Source organism: Mauremys mutica, chromosome 4 (genome assembly GCF_020497125.1).
Source record: "Mauremys mutica isolate MM-2020 ecotype Southern chromosome 4, ASM2049712v1, whole genome shotgun sequence".
Taxonomy (NCBI): domain Eukaryota; kingdom Metazoa; phylum Chordata; order Testudines; family Geoemydidae; genus Mauremys; species Mauremys mutica.
The window spans coordinates 156,502,527-156,521,120 of record NC_059075.1 but is presented as its reverse complement, the minus strand read 5'-3'; the positions used below and the strand labels follow the sequence as shown (position 1 = coordinate 156,521,120).

Sequence of the window (18,594 nt, the reverse complement as noted above, 5' to 3'; positions counted from 1 at the left end):
GAAGCATTTAGATGAACTGTTGAGGCCTCAGAACAAATGACAAGATGAGTTTTAGGGAATGTGTGTATAAATAACAACAAAGAGTCCTGTGGCACCTTATAGACTAACAGATGTATTGGAGCATGAGCTTTCGCATGCGTCTGACGAAGTGGGTATTCACCCACAAAAGCTCATGCTCCAATACATCTGTTAGTCTATAAGGTGCCACAGGACTCTTTGTTGCTTTTTACAGATCCAGACTAACATGGCTACCGCTCTGATACTGTGTATAAATAGTGTGATTTGATGAGAAAATGGGCCAAGGGGACAGGGTCAGAGAATTAGGACCAGTTGTTTGACCTCTTCACCCAGGAACAGTTCCTGAGCATGTTGTTCTGAGGAGATCAGGCAAGCCATTTGGGATAAGCCTCTGGATTCTATCCAAAAAGCAGCCGATCTCACTGATGATTATGTGCAAGCTAGAGCATCCGGCGAGTGCAAACTGCAAAGGGAGGGGCAGAAGCCCAGTGTAAAGGGGGGAGCCTGGTTTACCTCTGGGGAAAAAGAAGTATGGTTGGGAGCCCAGGCACTCACCTTGGGAATCTCACTCGCAGACCATCTGTATGAGGGAATGTGTTACCTATGGGAGTGACTGAGCGCATGAGACACGCTTGCTCTAAGTGAAAAGAAACTAAGCCCATTGTCATATTTAGGGGGTTCAACCCAGACCAGCGAGAGGTTGTCACTGCCTGCCCTGTAACCCTGGGTGCCTTAAATGCTCTGCTGCAAGCATGCAGTTCCCTGAGTGTCTGTGCTGTGCCGCCCTGTTCAGCACTCTAGCCCTGGCAGCCTGCCTGTAACACAACAGCCCCACCCTGGTCTCCACCAGCCTTGGTTACTACTTGCAGGGTGACCCCAATGCCTCCCAGTCCCAAATTTCCCCCAAACCATCTACCCTGAAATGTCCGGCCCTCTCCTGGAACACTCCAAGGAGAAGACAAAAGCTCAGCTTTGTGCTTTAACTAGCGTTAGCAATCACTTCAATTCGAGCACAGTGCATGGTTTGTTCAGATTACAAGTAAAGCAAGTTAGTTAACAAAGAGACAGAGGTTTTCCGTGAGTTCAGGTACAACGGATAAAGACAAAGTGGATACAAGCAAATAAAAGTAAAATACACTTTCCAGTGGCTAAGACTTAATGAGCTACAGCCTTGGTTCATGGTCTATTTCTTTCCAGCCACCTCTCTCTCTCTCTCTCTCTCTCTCTCTCAGGACCTTCCACTGAAGTACAAGGGGCTGGTGTCCCTTGTCTTCCTAGATGAAATATCTTTGACTAAGCAGGTTTCTCACCTATGTTCAATTCCCAGGAGAAGCCAACCCCCTTGGTTGAAGGGCCCAGGGGCGGCTCTAGACATTTCGCCGCCCCAAGCATGGCGGCACGCCGTGGGGGGCGCTCTGCCGGTCGCCGGTCCCGCGGCTCCAGTGGATCTCCCGCAGGCGTGCCGCCGAAGGCACCCTGCCTGCCTGCCGGCCCCCCAGCGACCGGCAGAGCGCCCCCCGCGGCATGCCGCCCCAAGCACGCGCTTGGCGTGCTGGGGTCTAGAGCCGCCCCTGGAAGGGCCTATCTTTCTCAGCTTGCAGGAGTTCTGGCCCCTTGTGTCTGTCCAGTGATGGATGCAATGTTGGCTTCTTCTGTCTCCTTAGATCTTCCTAAACTCATTGTTTTCGCCCCGGGCTCAGGATGACCTCATGCTGTTCTCCCTGTCCTGTGGTTTTCTCATCCCCCTGCTGGCTCATATGTAAATTGGGTTTTTATTGCTTTTGGTCATATATTGCTTAATTTTCTTGGTGACAGGTAGCCAGCTGCCTTCCCTCCTGTCTGGGGAAAAAACCTGTTTCTCTCTTTATGTGGTCACAGATTTTAAAGCATATCATCAGTGAGCATCCATTATTCCCCATAGAGTGTTAATACTGACATCTCACAATGATATTAATCACCAGTTTGTCATTAGCTTTCATAAAAGATGTTTGTTGATCCGCTTTGGTAATACAGTAATATTGTGGAAAATCAGTTGATTCATTTGAGGTCCGGACCCCCTGTCTTTACAGCTAAGATGCTATCTCCCCTACTTGCTAGGTTGACGGCTTTGTTTACCTTTTATGTAAAGGTGCCTTCGTTGACTCTGCCTGAGCATGAGGCTGGTCAGACACAGAAACACCCATTTCTTTGTCCAGGGCAGACTAGGCTTACGCATTGCTAGCCAAACATATTTTAAGAACATAATTCTGGCCTATATTTATAACTCTTTCTCCAGACCCAGACATACATCACTCAAGGATATTAATGACCAGTGAGCTGTTTGTTTTTCCAGTGATATCGTGCATGCCACCTTTTGGCTCTAAAGCGTGACAACTGTGCATTAGGTGTAGCGAGAGTGTCAGGTGTGCCAAGAGTTGCTGACACAGAGTTTGAACCACAACCAGGTCTGTGTGTCACACCTATGTCCTGTCCGGCCCAGGTTAATACAGCTGTCATTAACACAGAGGTGTTTGAGGGATGCCTGATGAATTTTGTGAGGTCTCCACCACTGGAGTTTATGAAAGGTGAATGGTAAAGAATGCTGAGGGTGGAGACAGTGGGGCCCAGATTTCTCTGGTCAAAGGAAGGATGGTCAGGGACTGTGACAAACTGCAGGGAGGAAGTGTAGATCTCCTGGCACTAGGGCAATAGAAAACTCCTGTGCCTTTTGCTAGAGTGCATTTGGATTCAGGGGGATCAGGGGGCCATGGACCCACCACTTGTTACCAGCCATAAGGGGGAGTGATGGGGAGGAGGAAGGAGGCACAGAGGCAGGGCCGGCTCTGGCTTTTTTGCCGCCCCAAGCAAAAAAAATAAGGGGGTGGGGCGGCCAGAGCGGCAAAGCAGGGGAAAAATAAAAATAAAAACACGGTGTGGCTGAAGCAGCAAAGCAGAGGGGCGGGGGGGGGACAAAACAAAAAGACGACATGGCTGGAGCAGCAAAGCGGGGAGTGGGGGAAACACGGCGCGGCTGGAGCGGCAAAGCATGGGAAAAAAAAAACCTGCGGCACGGCCGGAGTGGCAAAGCAGGGGAAAAATAAAAATAAAAACACGGTGTGGCTGAAGCAGCAAAGCAGAGGGGCGGGGGGGGGACAAAACAAAAAGACGACATGGCTGGAGCAGCAAAGCGGGGAGTGGGGGAAACACGGCGCGGCTGGAGTGGCAAAGCATGGGAAAAAAAAACCTGCGGCACGGCCGGAGTGGCAAAGCAGGGGAAAAAAAAAATAACACGGCGCAGCTGGAGCGGCAAAGTGCGGGGGGGGAGGGAGGGAAGGGGAACAAAAAATGGCACAGCTGGAGTGGCAAACGGGGAGGGGGAAATGGCGCGGCCGGCAAAGCAGGGAGAAAAAAACAAAACAAAAAAACCCTACAAGGCGGCCAAAGCCAGGGTGCAGGGGGACTGCCTGTGCTGCAGAGTGCGTGCCCAGTCTAATGAGGGGGAGGGGGAGGGACCGGGGGGAGAGAAAGAAGGGGGGCGGCCAGGGCTTCAGCGGGGCGCTCACCCCATGGCCCCGCCTGCTGCGCCGCCTGCCGGGAGGCCTCTGCGCTGCTCCGGTTGGCTGGGAGGGAAGGACACGGGCTGCCTTGCCGAGTTTGCTGCAAAGCTCTCCCCTCCTCCGCCCCCTACGGGGTGGCCAGATCGGGGAACCAAAAATAAAAACACCTACAGTGCCGCCCTAGGATTGGGTGAATGCCGCCCTGTAGAATCTGCTGCCCCAAGCATGAGCTTGCTCGCCTGGTACCTGGAGCCGGCATTGCAGAGAGGAGCAAGTGAAGGCTGGGGGCTTGGGAAGATGGGGCGGCACAAGGATGAGGCTTGGGGAGAAGTGGCAATGTCTGGCATGAGCGGGGGGGACACAGTTCGGGTGCTCATGGTCCCCCCTACTTTGAGATAGTTTCCGCTGATCTTGTTTGGAATGAGAAGGTTTGGTGGGTACCTTAAAAGTGGGGGTGCTGGATTGTGTTCCAACAGAAGGGCCGGTGGGAAAGGATGGCTGAACGCTGACGAAAGCTGTTAATGCCGTAACCTGCTGCAAAAACGCAATGTTCTGATCCCAGAAGGAAATGGGAAAGACCAAGAAACCACTGGCAGAGGTGGGGAGGGTGCAGCCAGCTTCAACTCAGCAGGAGAAAGCAGTGTGCTTTCAGGTGTGGCAGAGGCTGATACCAAGTGCCAAGTAGCAGAAGAAAGCAGCATAGCCTTGGGGCTGGGCGGGGGAGTTAACCCCTGTAACTGAAGACACTGTCCCAGCTAGCAGCTGCCAGCCTGGAGCAGAGAGCAGCCCCAAATCTAGAAAGCATCTGGGGCCACCCCTCGGGAACCCCAGGGAGGGGAAACAGGGAAAGGGTTTCTGAAGAGGCAGGAAGGTTGTACAGGGAAGCTCCTGGGGAACAACAAAAGCCCTGGGAAACCTTACAAGCAGACTTGTGCCTGCCCAGCGCCGGTTGGGTGGTGGTGAACACTTGCAGGCCCACCACTGCCCTTTGGCTGGGCACGTGGGAGCATAGAGGACCCATGAGAGGTTAAAGAAGGATGGGTTTTTTTACTTGTCAGGGATGGAGAGTGATGTGAGAGACTATTGCAGATCTTGGGACAGATGCCAGCGGTGAGAGACCTGCAGGACCCCAGCGAGTTCCTCTGCACCCTTTGTTGCCGACACAAGACACATTTGAGCACTGGACACTGTGGGTCCTATGCCTAACCAAAGGGGGAAGAATATCTTGGTTGTAGTGGATTTGCCATTGAGTATCCAGAGGCAGTGGCTCTAACACAGGGGCCCTCCCCAGCAGGGGGTACTGTGACACTAGGGAAGGGGAGGAGCCTGCACTGCCGAGCTTGCCCTCCCCAGCAGGGGACCCCCAGTTTCTCCAGGCAGGACTGGGTAGTGGCCCAGGGGTGTGGAACTGAGCTTCTAGGCCAGGCTGTGAAAGCTGGGAAGAGTGAGGGAGGAGCGGGGGCAGCAGGAGTGGTGGGGATGGGCACAACAGAGGGACAGTAGGGAGAAGGCAGTGCTGAGGGGAAGGTGAGCTGTGTGGAGAGGAGGACAGTGGGCAGGCGACAGAGAGATGGGCAGACAGCAGAGTGGGAAGGGGACAGGGAGCTGTGGGTGGTGCAATGGTAAGGGAAGGGAAGCCGGGGAAGGGCGGGCCAGGGGTGAGGAGGGGAGGGGGGAAGGGGAGTTTTCGGGGGTGGAGGGGAGGGAGAGCTGGGGGTAGGGGGTGTGATGAAATGGGGGATTGTCTTGTGTTTTCCTTGTTTTTCCAATGGTTTGCAGCAGAGGGGAAGGGACTCGGTTTCCCTGGGTGTTACTGGTTTAACGAGGTGATGGGAGAGGGAGTTTGTTGTTACAGAGGACCAGTGAGGGAACTTGGGACCCCGGCTGATGGCCTGGAGAATGAATATCCCAGTGACTGGTGACCTGGAGGCCCAGCTCAGGAGATGCAGCCAGTTCTGGCCAGTGGGAGGACAATGGGCTGCAAAGAGAGGATCCCGGTGACCTAACCAGCCGGTTCCAGCCAGAGGGGCCAGAGGACAGAAGAGAGGAGAGGAGGCCCAGGAGACCCTGTTTACCTGGAAAGAAGACAATGGACAGAGGTGGGGCCTGGGGGAGGTGCTATCAGATGACCAGCTGGGAAACAGGGGGGCTCTGGGCTGGAGAGGGGGAGCAGGCAGAGCCCACCTGGATGCAGTGTAGACATGGATGTACTGTGCTGAGAGAGGCCAGGTCTGAGGGCCCTGAGAGTTTCCTATGCTGTGTTCAGATGCTCAATAAACCCTCCTGTTTTATGCTGGCAGAGAGTCACTGCAGTCTAGAGAACAGGGTTGCATCATCCCCTTTGGGGTCCAGAGCGAGTGGACTCCCTGAGGGTGCCCACGGCAAGAAACAAGTGTGCTAAGGCCCAGAGAGATGCGGCTCCAGGAGGTGGAGGGGCCTGACCCCAAGAGAGAGTGGACCCTCGAGAAGGGGGCAGTAGTGAGGGGAGGGGGAGCTGTGGGGAAGGAGAGCTGGAGAGTTGTGGGGAGGGGATAAGGAGGGGAGAGGAGCTGGGGGGCAGTAGTGAGGGGAAGGGGAACCACGGGAGGTCGTGGGGAGGGGATGAGGAGAGGAGGGGGGAGCAGTGGGGGGCAGTGGGGAGGGACAGGGAGCTGGGGGGTGCCAGGGGGCACTGGTGGGAGGCAGAGATCTGTGCCAGTGGGGCTGGTGCTGGAGCAGCTGAGCTGCCAGTTTCCTGTCTGTAATCCCAGCTAATTGGCTTTGCCCCCCAGCCCTGGTGCTCGTGGAGGTGGGGAAATAAGAGGATTTCTCTGACTCCTTCTTAAAGCCCTGCCCTCCCGTCCCCTTGCTCTGTGCCCATCCTGGAGCTGCCTGTCCCAGAGCTGGCTGCCGCGCCCCGGTGCCCAGCCCCATGCCCCACAAGAGGCCCAACGAGGTCGAGTCGGAGACACGCAAAGAAGGACAGGACCCAAATAAGAGGGGGCAGGCACTCCCTAAGGAGGAAGAGGAGTCCAAAGCCAGCAAGAGCCCCAGCTCCGAGTCGCGCCGCAGCTCCCACTCCAGCCACGGGCGCAAGCACGGCAAGAAGCATCACGCTGACGCCCATGCCGACGCCACCAAGGCCTACTCGCCCTTCCTCAACACTGTCTTCGGCAGGGTGCGCTGGCCTGGGGTGGGGGGTGGGGGCAGAGTGGGATGAGGACATGGGGGTGGGATGGGGCAGGGCATGGAGGCACAGGGGATGGGAGCAGAGATACAGGTGCGGCGGTGGGGTATGGGTGTGTGGGGCAGGAGGAGCAGATGGATTGCCGGGGGGGCTGGGCGCTAGGAGAGAGGGTGGATCATGGCTACGAAGAGGGGGAAAGGTGGGCAAAAAGGTGCCAGGGGAGTGTGGGAATGGAGAGGACAAGGCAGTGGTGAGAGAAGGGGTGGGCGTGAGGTTGGGGGGTGCTGTGTGGGGGTGGGCTGGGAGAGGAGGGGCAGCTGCAGCAGGGAGGCAGTGGGGTCATGGCTGGTTGGATGGTATTGGTTGGGGGTACTTTGGGGGTGGGTTGGGGCATGACTAGCTGGATTGTGTGGGTGGGGTGGACAGGCCATGGCTGGGTGGGCACGATCATGGTGGGGGCATGCTAGGGTGGGATGGGGGCAGCTGAGCAGGGTGTCTGTGCAGTGGGTACAGCTCTCCAATGCCCAGAACGGTGCTGGGGGGCAGGCACCCTGCCCCCAGGCTCCTCTAGAGAGAGGAGGCACTGGGCAGGCTCGGAAGGCCCAAGAGGCAGGGGAGAATGGGGCACTGCAGTCCTTGGTGGGCCAGTGGTCCCCACTCCCAGATGGGAAATGGGGAAGCCCCACCGATGCCCATTATTTCCTGGGGCCAAGAGCTTGGAGCGATGGAGCCCTGTCTTCCGGGTCCTTCTCTGCCCCAGTGGCTTAGTGGGCTGCAGCATGGCATGGCGCCTATGGGGCTTAACAATGGCCCTGCTGCCTGCACCCTGTCACCCCGATTAGCTGGTATAATTAGCCCCTTCTTAGCTCCCTGCTGGGAGCCTGCCAATCCCATTATCCCTGGGCGTGGGGCGGCCAGTGCTGGGGCCAGTCAGAGATGGAGGAGCAGGTCAGCCCCCTGCATGGGAGTGGGAGTAGGGGCCCTCAGGGGATGGAGGGAGGAGCAGGGCCCTACTGGGGGGAGTGGGGTAGGGGTTGAACGGGAACCATTGGAGGCCTGGAGTGTGGGTGGGTGGGTGGGGTGGGGGACACTGGGAGCTGGCCATTGAGCCAGGCTGGGGCTGGAGATCACAGCTTTGCCCACAATCTCCTTAATCTCAGTTTCAGCAGGTTAATTTTGGCTGGGATTTCTCACCCACTTCTGTGACTTCTAAATGAAGTTGACACCCTGACAGCACCTCCCGTGCCCTCCCTCCCCCGCTGTCCCCTTCACATCACTTCTCCCCATAATGAGGTGTGCGCTGAGAGAGATGAGACCCCTCCCCACATTTCTCCAATAAAATATCACTGCCCAGCCCAAAATCCTCTAGGGGGCGCTGTCTCTGATCTGCCCCGGGGCAGGGGGACTCCCTGGCTCAGGGGGCAGCGAATGGAACACAGGGCCTTTCCTCTCTAGGGGGCGCCGGCCCTGGGGCGGGGGCACAGGCAGGTTCAGGCGCAGGGCAGTGGGGGGCCAGTTGGATGAGGCAGGCTGGCATGGGGCACTCCCTGTGCTGTGGGGCTGGAGGCATGCAGCTCTGCTGTTCAAGGCTGGCATCCTAGTGGGGAAGCTGATGGGGATTGAGTTACAAAGGGCAGCGGGTGGGGGCATTCGCACTGAGCTCCCAGCATCTCTGGGAGCCACGGAAACACCCTGGACATGGAGCCCCTCTCCTCCACCCCTGCTTGCTTTGGGGGGCTGCTCTGCCCTCCTCCCCCACTTGCCTTGTTCAATCCCTGCTTGCCCTGGGATGGGGGCAGTTTTACCTATTTAGCGCTTTCTTGGTGTCGCCCACCCTGGCTCTTGACCCCGCTTGCCCTGCCTGCATGGCTCCTAGGGGTGGGTTTTGTGGGGAGGGTTTCCCTGGAACAAGCTCAATACTGGGGCAGCCTATCTAAGGGGGTCCACCCCATGTTCCTGGGGTCTAACTGCCTGCCCTTGTTTCTGCCCCCAGGAGCGGGATCTGTCCCCAGTAGAACTGGATGGTGAGTTGGCAGGAGCCCTGGTGACTGCAGGGCTCTCGACCAGGAGTGGGGGGCTGCCTCTGGCAGGGGGGCATTGGGCCTGGGCATGTCTGTTTGCCCTCTCAGAGGTGGGGCAATGGATTGTGCCCGTCTCTCAGCCATGCCCAGCCCCCTGTGGGTCGAAGACCAGGGACACAAGGAAGGGCACAGTGCCTGCTGCCCGGGGAGGTGGGTCTGGATTTATTTTTAGACTCTCCCAGTTGTAACCCTGTCCTGGGTTAGAACATATCTGTGCAAACCCAGGCACGCTCAGCCTGCAGCAGAAGATTCAGGGTAGCAGAGCCCACTTGGCATTGTCCACTTTATGATTAGAATGACCACTAGGGGGTGCCCTGGCTGGTACCATGGCTAGTGGTGGAACCCCTCACCGTGCATCCCTGGGGGTCCTGGTGGAAGGTCATGGACACTGGGTGGCATCAGTGCAGCAGCCAAAGAAGGGGTCACCCCTCACACACTTATGGCCAGTTTAGGTTGGTTCTAACGCAACCCTCACCCCACTGTGGCCGGGTTCCCTGGAGCCCCCCTAGGGACGCCCAGGATAGGCACCCCAGTGCTGAGAGCGGCTCTGGGTTTTCCCCTCGGCAGAGCTGCTGGATGCCTTCAAGGAGTTCGACACAGACCAGGATGGCTTTGTGAGCTACAAGGACCTGGGCGCCTGCATGCGCACTATGGGCTACATGCCCACCGAGATGGAGCTCATCGAGATCTCCCAGCACATCAAGATGAGGAGTGAGTGTGGGGAATGGCTGTACCCCCAGGGGTCCCTCTCCGCATAGCATCCCACCCATCCATGAGACCCCTCCTCACTGCTCCCCCCCGTGGGACCTGCCTCTGCCTCGGCTCCAGAGAGACCCCACTCCCCTCACACTGCTCCCCCTGTGGGACCTGCCCCTGCCCCACACAAATCCCCTCCCCTCACACTGCTCCCCCGTGGGACCTGCCCTTGCTCCACACAAACCCCTTCCCATCACACTGCTCCCCCCGTGGGACCTGCCCCTGCCCCAGAGAGACCCCCCTTCTCACACTGCTCCCCCCCATGGCACCCAACCTCGGCCCCAGAGAGACCCCCTTGCCCCTCACACTGCTCCCCCCATGGCCAGGACCGGCTCTCTGCACCAGCAAAGCAAGCAGGTGCTTGGGGCGGCACATTTGCAGGGGCAGCATTTGGGCCATCCTATTTTGTTTGTTTGTTTTTGTTTTGTTTGTTTGTTTGTTTGTTTGTTTGTGGGTGGTCCTGCAGGCGCTCACCCAGGTAGACGTTGTCCCGGCCCCCAAGCTGATGCGGAAGTCCAGGTGGAAGAGCCACAGTGGGTGGCCAAAGCTGGCCCCGGGACTGGGGTCCAGCAGCAGCAGCGAGTCATGCGTGGGGGCGCCCTGGGGCCACTGTGGTTTGTGCCGCCGGCCATGGCCAAGCCATCCAGCAGGCTCCGACACATGGAGCGCGGGACACTTGGGCTGGGGGCTGCCCTGCGGGGCACATGGAGCCACCTGCAAGTGCCGCAGGTTGGCCGCCCCTCAACGCCTCAGCTGGGGCTGGGCGAAGCGGCCCGAGCCACCCAGGGGCCGTGGCAGGGCGGCCAGAAGCAGCAGCGGGGCCATATAGGGGACCGATGCTTGGGGCGCTGCCGTGCAGGGCGCACGTCCCGCTCTCCGGGGCTCTGTTCCCCGCCGGCCGCTCCCTCTGAGGCTGCCCTGCCCCGGCTCCCCAGCCCCCTGCTGGTGCGGTCTCCCCGGCTCTGCCCTCCCAATTCCCGGCTGGTCCTGGGGGCAGGAGGGACCTTGGGCTGAGGTGTGGCCTGGGAGCCCTGCTGCTTACCCTGACCCTGCCAGCACTGGACCGGCTGGAGGCGAGGGGGGAGCGGGTGGAGTCAGGGCCCCCCTGGACGCCGGGAAGGAGTCGGGTGGATGCAGCCTCCACCCCTGCTAGTGTCATGAGTGGGATGCTGATGACCCGCCCTGGGAGCAAGTTACCAGTGACCCAGGGCTGGGGCGGCAGGGGGTGCAGGTGTGGGGCGGCCAGAAACCTAGAGCCGGCCCTGCTCAACAGAAAAAGCCAAGATCTGTTAAGGCCAGATCACCAGGGTCTGTGAACAGCTTATCAGCCACCTAGAACAAGTGCCAACGGGGTTTATCAGATGTGAAAGAGGAAGCAGTCCCACAACACCCTGGCCCTATCTGTTAGTGGTTTCCCCTTATCACTGTAGCTCAGAGGGGAATATGCTAAGCTCAGGAGAGAGGGTAGCTGCCACACGAGATAGTAAGGCGGCAGAAGCAGCTCCTTATCTGGCATCTGCAGAGTAAGGGATCCCATAAGCACAGATCCAGAATCCTCTGGGGCCTCCAGCCAGGAATCCATGGGCATGATGAGAGCAGAGCAGACTGCAAGGCTGGCTAGAACCCACGTGCAATATGCAGTGCTGGGCTGAGCCCTACCCTACTGGAAGGGCCAGGCTGATAGTAGTATCTAGTGCAGTGGTTCTCAACCCGCAGGCTGCTTGCAGCCACCCCCCAGCACCTCACTGGGGCTGGGCGAAGTGGCCCAAGCCACCCAGGGGCTGCGGCAGGGCGGCCAGGAGCAGCAGCGGGGCCATAGAGGGGACCGATGCCTGGGGCGCTGCCGTGCGAGGCCCACGTCCCGCTCTCTGCGGCTCTGTTCCCCGCCGGCTGCTCCCTCTGAGGCTGCCCTGCCCCGGCTCCTCAGCCCCCTGCTGGTGCGGTCTCCCCGGCTCTGCCCTCCCAATTCCCGGCTGGTCCTGGGGGCAGGAGTCCCGGCTGGAGGGACCCTGGGCTGAGGCGTGGCCCAGGAGCCCTGCTGCTTACCCCGACCCTGCCAGCGCCGGACTGGCTGGAGGCGAGGGGGGAGCGGGTGGAGTCAGGGCCCCCCTGGGCGCCGGGAAGGAGTCCGGTGGATGCAGCCTCTGCCTCTGCTAGTGTCATGAGCGGGATGCTGATGACCCGCCCTGGGAGTGAGTTACCAGTGACCCAGGGTTGGGCGGCAGGAGGGTGCAGGTAGGGGGGAGAGCCCAGGGCTGGGGCGGCAGGGGGGTGCAGGTGGGGGGAGGGCACTGTTGGGGGTGTTGGGGGGGAACCCAGAGCTGGGGCAGCAGGGGGTGCAGGGGAGGAGCCCAGGGCTGGGGTCGGGGGCAGCCAAAAATTTTTTTGCTTGGGGCGGCAAAAAACCTAGAGCCCATGGCACCCCACCCCAGCCCCAGAGAGACCCCTCTCCCCCCTCACTGCTCCCCCATGGGACCCTGCCTCTGTCCCAGAGAGACTCCCCTCCCCTCACATGACTTCCCTCCATGGGACCCCTCCCCATTGCGGGGGCTGGGCACTGATCTCCGTGTCTCTCCCACAGTGGGTGGGCGCGTGGACTTTGAGGACTTTGTGGAGATGATGGGGCCGAAGCTGCGTGAGGAGACAGCCCACATGGTGGGGGTGCGTGAGCTCAAGATTGCCTTCCGTGAGGTATGGGGGTGTAGGAAGAAGGGGGAACATGGGCTCACGGGGGAGGGGGAGCAGGGCGAGGATGTGGCTGGCACCCATCCAGCCGGGCCATTCCACACTCACCCCGTTCTCTTCCTCCCCCCCCCCAGTTGGACAGGAACGGGGACGGGGAGATCAGCAGCACAGAGCTGAAGGACGCCCTCCTGGCCCTGCTGGGGGAGCAGGTCCCGCTGCCGGAGGTGGAGGAGATCCTGCGCGATGTTGACCTCAATGGGGACGGCCATGTGGACTTTGACGGTGAGAGATGCTCTGCAGCCCCCACCCATTGACTCCAGGGACTCCCCTCCCCCCACTGACTGCACTGGCTTTTGGGAACCTGCCTCCCACCCACTGGTGCCAGAAACCCCCCACCTCCCTCCACACTGAGCCCTGGGGATACCTCCTCTGCCGCGGCAGCAAGGACTCATCCCTGCAGAGACCTCCCCCATCTCTCCCTGCCAGTGTCTTCCTGTGACACTCCCCGCCCCCAGTCCTGTCTGTGCTCTCCCCCTTGTGTTTAGTTGTGTGCTGGGCCCTTAACCCAGAGCTATAGGGTCTAGGGCCCTGGGCTAAAGAGCCACCCCCGACCCCCTCCAGAACAGGGTGAGGCTCAGCCCCACTTTCTGCAGCCCCAGGAGGGCTGTTTTTTCACAGGGTTGGGGTGGGTGGTGCCTGGGGCAGAGCTACCTGCTGTGCGACTGGCTGGAGCAGGGGAGGGAGCCAGAGCTAGGACTGGGGAGGGTCAGATGAGAGGAGGGGCAGTTATGGCTGGGGGGTGGAGGGGACAATCTCCCCCAGCATCCTGCCTCCCGGGGACATGATTCCTGCCCTTTGGCTGCTCCAAGCCCTCGCCCTGCTCTCCACAGCCCCCCTGCAGCCCCGTGCCCCCTGCTGCGGAAGCTCCACTTGCTTGGGGTGGGCTGCAGCATCCTGAAGCCTGGTAGAGGGAGCCGTGGCTGGGGTACAGTCCAGGGGGTGGAGGAGTGGGATGCACAGGACAGTGCAGTCAGGCTGTGTTGTGCCAGATGTGCAGAGGGAGGCACTGGTATTCGCTCACCCCAGATCCCACGTTATGTCTCTCTCAGAGTTTGTGATGATGTTGTCCTCCCGCTAACAAGGCCTGGGGGAGGGGGGTCCTCACCCCCCATCACCGTCGCCGTTCCAGCCTCCAGGGCGACAGAGCAGCTCCAAGTGGATCCCCGCTTCTTGACAGCTGGTGACCCCCCTTCTTTGTCAGCAGGAAGTTCCCTCGCGACTCCCTTATGGGCCTTTCTAAGAAGACCCCTCCCTCTGGGTCTGCCTGCCCCTCTGCTGGCTCCTCTCCCTCACAGTGCGTTGCCAGGGGGCAGGGCCTGAATGCCCAGTTGGCAACCCCATTGGGGGCTGCTAAGGCTCTGACTAGGCCAGGCCCTGCTCCCCAGCTGGGATCCCAGATAATCTCCCCTCACTCCCAATCAGACTGTCCCGGCAGCTCGCCTTTGCTGCTGTGCTGTGCTGGTCTCCGCCTCCAGCCCAGCCCATGAGCTGCCCTAGGTGCCCACCTTCCTGCTCCTGCCCCAAGTCAGGGAAATCCCCCCTTCCCACCGGTGGCTAGATTGGAGTGGGGGAGACCACCCAACCCTTCACTACTCCAGCTCCACCCCATCCCCTTGTTCACTGAATGGCTCTGCTAAAATGCCTGGCGGTGACAGAGCATTAACAGTGGTGCTGTTTCCATTTGTCCTCTGTCACGGATCCACAGGATTGGTGTTACACCCTGGCTTTTCCACAATCCCTTGGAGCAGTGTTTCCTGACCAGTGTGCCATGGCACACTGCTGTGCTGGCAGCTGGGCTGTGGAATTTTTTGAAAAAACTACATGTGAGAACAAAAAACCTTCCCTTGTATTCTAATGAGCGTTGGAGCTGGATGTCAGTCTGTACGTTTGCTCCCCGGACGAGGCCTCTTTCAAATACTATGCAGAGCTCACATTCCATTCCCCAAAGTGAGGCTAAGGGAGAAAAAGTAAACACAGACGGACGTGCCCTGATGAATGCAATGTGCTGCAATGAGCCTTTGATGATGATGCACATAAACAAAGACATAGAATTTAAGCCTAAGTTTTAAATTTACATTTGACTTAGGGTAATAGCTGGAACGAGCCAGACCTGGAACAGCATTATAAGTAATTATATCGCATTAAAAACAGTGGAGAAAGTGACACGCACTTGGGAAAACTATTTTGGGAATGAGCAGAAATGATTAACTATTAATTGCTTGTCATCTCAAAACATTATTCTGGCACAAACAACAGATCGCGATCTAACACTAGCTGAAGTGTTTGTTTTGATTTTAACCCTACTAGCCTCATTCTGGATTGGTTCCTGAATATTCATGAGTCAAAATTAAGAGTGGCCTATGATAGACGCAATGTTACACGACGGTCATGTGAACTTGACGTTACAGGAGTCACATGATGGTATCAAGTTGTGCCACCACGGCAGAGAAAAACATTGGGAACCAATGCTTTGGGGGACTCTGCTCAGTGGACCAGGCCCCCAAGGGGGTCCCACTCTTCCTCCAGGGCTGGCCACACAACCTCACTTGCCTCTGGGCTCCAGTCTTCCTGCCTCATGTGGTGAGCTCTGGCCAGTGAGGCCAACTGAGCCAGACGTCCTCTTAGGGATGTGTAACTCTGATGCACCCCAGCCGATGTCTGCAGTGACACAGGGCAGCTTTTCCAACCACAGAAGGGTTGGTTAGTCCCTTGGCACATGGCTTTCCAAGTCTTGAGGGTAGCCCAGAGAAAGGAAGGTTAAAGCACAATCCCTCTGGCCAAGCCCAAGCGACCCACCTGCCTCGCTATAGTGGATTCCATCTCAGGCACTGTCTCTCTCTGGCATCCTTAGTCGGGCCAATTCTTCCAGAAGCCTACTCTTGGTCCTCCACTGGTCACCTCCCAATCCTTTGGCTCCAGGCAAGGCCATGCAGAATTCACAGTCCTGCCTGCTGTCCAGTGTCCATCCTTAGGGCTTCCCATTGTCCCTCAGGACCCTCTCTTGAGCTGGGTCAGTTTCAACCAGTTCCCTGATGACCCTATTCATTGGGGCCCAGTCAGGAAGGTCTCTCACATACACCCCCTCTCCTGCCACACACTGCCCCCCAAGAGCAGATTTAACTCTCCACTCCCAAACTGGCTAGCAATGCAGAGTACAGAGGGAAACTGAGGCACACAAGATTCATAAAAATATTACAGAAGATTCCCACTTTGTCACAGCTCTTCTCCCTCGGGGGCCGAACTGAGCAGGGCTGCTTTATCCTCTGACCTGGAAGGTTCGAGTCCACTATGGCTTTTCGGAGACACCCCAGCATAGCGCCCATTTCCACGGTGGCAGTTCTACCTGGTGCTTGTGAGATGCGTACAGCACAGTTTCTAACCAAGCGTACAGTTTTCACAGCACAGGGCAGAGCAGTTTCACGTCCTCCCTTCGGGCTGGTCTGTTTGATGACATGAGCAGGGTGCACATGGGAAGTTTTCATGCGGCCCCCCAGCCCTTTGGCCACTCCAGAACCTTTGGGTTTGAAACTGGGTCCAGCTGCTACCTCCTCCCTGTCTTCTTCTAGGGAAAGATGAGGGGAGGGAACCCACATTCCTCCATGGGTCAGCCATCCTGGCTGCAGCCTGGGGTGTCCTGAGCCCTAGGTTGGCTAGGAAGTGACCCCGTGAGCATCTGGTGGGGTATCAGTGTAGGTTTGTTCCCCTGCAAGGGTGGTCTTAACCCAGCCATATCTCTGGGGCGCCGGTGTCCCAGGGGTGCTTAGGTATGGATTCTGGGGGGTGCCCCACACTGGCAGGCCCCCTCTGGAGCTGCGTCTCAAGGCCAGGGCTATGCATATGCTGGGAACACGTTTCTGCTGGTGGGGTCAACCTGTTGCCCTCACCCTCAGGACAGAGTCCTGTCTTAGGGCTCCCTGCCCCGATGGGCTGTGATTCAGGCTGTCTTGGGTAGGAGAACCCATCAGTTCCATGGCCATGCCCTGACAAGTTGTGGCCATGTCCAGTAGCTGCTGTCCAGATGCTTTACCCTTCCCTGGGGCTTCTCCCACCCTGAACAGGACAAATGTATCTGGCAGTCGTCCTGCCCTGCTCATGTCCTCCCATGCTCAGCTAGGGCCTCAGCCACCACCGGACCCACTCGGCCTCTACTTCCCCAGGCTGGCTCCCTTGGTCACAGCAGCAGGCCTCAGGCAAGTTGTGCCTGAGCCCGTGTGACTCACATCTGCTGTGCGGAGATGGATAGGTGCATTCCTCTGCCCCACTTGGATACAGCTCTCTGCTTACAGACAGACAGACAGGTCTCCTGACTTTAACAACCTTTCCTCCTTCTCCCTGTTTGCACTATCGCTAACACCTTTGGTCTGCTTGGTTCAAACCCTGGGCTGGTCCAGCAAGAGGGGCTGAATTTTGTCTTAAAGTGACACATTCATTCCCAAGAATCAAAGCTGATATCCTGGAGACCAGCCACCCCGATCCTTCCTGTGTCTGCCCAGGGATCTCAGCTATAGGTAGGGTCAATGGCTTCCCATTTGGAACCTTACCTCAGGTTGTCCTGCCTTTCAGGATTTGATGGGGTTTCACCAGCAAGGGTTCTCTTTGTCCCACAGTCCCTCCAGCCCATGAATGTCTTCCCATTAACTTTCTGCTCCCACTCAGCCTTAGGCTTTCTGTCCAATAACCATGTTTTAAGCTTGTGGGGAAGTATCTTATAGAATTGTTCCCCCAATCCTCCAGTGTCGTGACACCTACATCCTTGCCCCATCACCATTCTCCCATCAGGGTGGTGGCTTCCATATGTGTCACAACCTTGATCTTTTGCACACACTCCAAACCTTTTCCTGTAAGCCTCAGATGTCATTTCAGACTTAAGCAGTAGAGTATTGCTTTGGGACTGAGAGAGACAGCCTGCACCCCTGTGTCCACACTCTATTGTACAAGTATTGCCTTGGGAGGTATCAGTGAAAAAAACTCATAATTTGCTGATCAGTAATATCATGGCAAAATATACGAAGCCGCATTCTGTGGGAAGTTCTAAACATAAGCGGGGATCATGACTAGAAGAAGGTTTTCCAGAAATGTCTGGGGAGTGGCCAAACCAGTTCCTCAGAGAGGAAGGGCAAACTGACACTTCAGCCTGGTGTCAACAAGCAGGGCCATTACCCGCTAAGTGGCCATTCTTTGGCAGGAAAGGGGGAAGGGGCAAAAAACCCCAAAACAAACAAACAAAAAAAACAAACCCCAAACCTACATCTTAGTAAAGAACCAGCCTGGGGTTCCACTCCACACAGGCTGTCTGTCGTCTGTTCCCAGCTGGAAATGCATCTCAACATGGGGACAGGACTATAAAAAAGGGGGCAGACACCCCAAGGGACTCCTCCTCCTTCCTTTCACTCTGTCCATCGATTTGCTGCACCAGAAGGAACAAAGTAAGCAGCCATTACACAGAAGAAGGGGGCCTGGCTTCGGATGTTTGGCCTGTAAAACTGTTGAGAGTATGTGGTGAGAGAAATTTTGCTGTGAATTTAACATAGTTTGTTCACTGAGGCTTTAGTTGTGTTTTATCTTTACTTTTCTTGTAACCTTTTTCTGACTTTAATGCCTCATTATGTATTCACTTCAAAGTTCTCTCTCTGTAGCTAATAAACTTGTTTTATCTAATCCAGTGTGTTTAAACGGAAGTGTTTGAGAACCTCCATTTGGGACAGCAGGCGGGGTGCATATCATTTCTATTAATAAAATGATGGACTTTATATGAATGTGTATTGGCCAGGAAAGGGCAGCACAGGGCACCCCAGGTTAGAGGGTAGTTACTCACAAGTCTGGATTGTACCTTGGGTACCAAGTTAGGGGGTAAGACATTGGAGCTGGTCAGCAGGGTCATCCTGGTTCAAATCACAAGTATTCTCAAAGGCAGTGATGTTGGCATCTATATCATTCCCTTAAACTGGAGCAACTCTTTGGTATCTAGGTTTCCTGACGATTGGCATCCCGAGGTCTTTCCCCACTTCTATTTCTCCATCTCCAGTTCATGCTTCTGTGTTCTTTCTCATGTTTTTTGCTGCTTCTCCTGGTCAGCTCCCTCCCTTGCACGGTCCTCCAGTCTCTGCTGCTCTACATGAAGCTCCCAGCTTCAATTCTCACCACTTCAAGTTTATTGATGGGGAACCCGGTCATGAAAGTGCACTGCTGGAAGGGGAATCACGTCTTGAGGCTGCCCCGCTGCTGCCATGGCTGCAGCCTTTCTTGATCTTGGGGGTGTGTTAGTGTCACCCTCCAATATAGTCAAGGCTGG

At 57.3% G+C, this 18,594-nt stretch overlaps 1 protein-coding gene across 1 annotated transcript; it reads left to right on the top strand.

Annotated features, from left to right (window-relative positions):
* The first annotated feature begins 5,424 nt into the window (after positions 1–5,424).
* Positions 5,425–17,885, top strand: LOC123367905 (calcium-binding protein 2-like). Its single transcript, XM_045012227.1, has 7 exons — positions 5,425–5,653; positions 6,382–6,711; positions 8,714–8,744; positions 9,369–9,512; positions 12,139–12,248; positions 12,377–12,524; positions 13,352–17,885. The coding sequence occupies exons 2-7, from the start codon at positions 6,466–6,468 to the stop codon at positions 13,378–13,380; spliced, it is 708 nt and encodes a 235-aa protein (XP_044868162.1). The 5' UTR covers positions 5,425–5,653; positions 6,382–6,465; the 3' UTR covers positions 13,381–17,885.
* Positions 17,886–18,594: the final 709 nt, after the last annotated feature.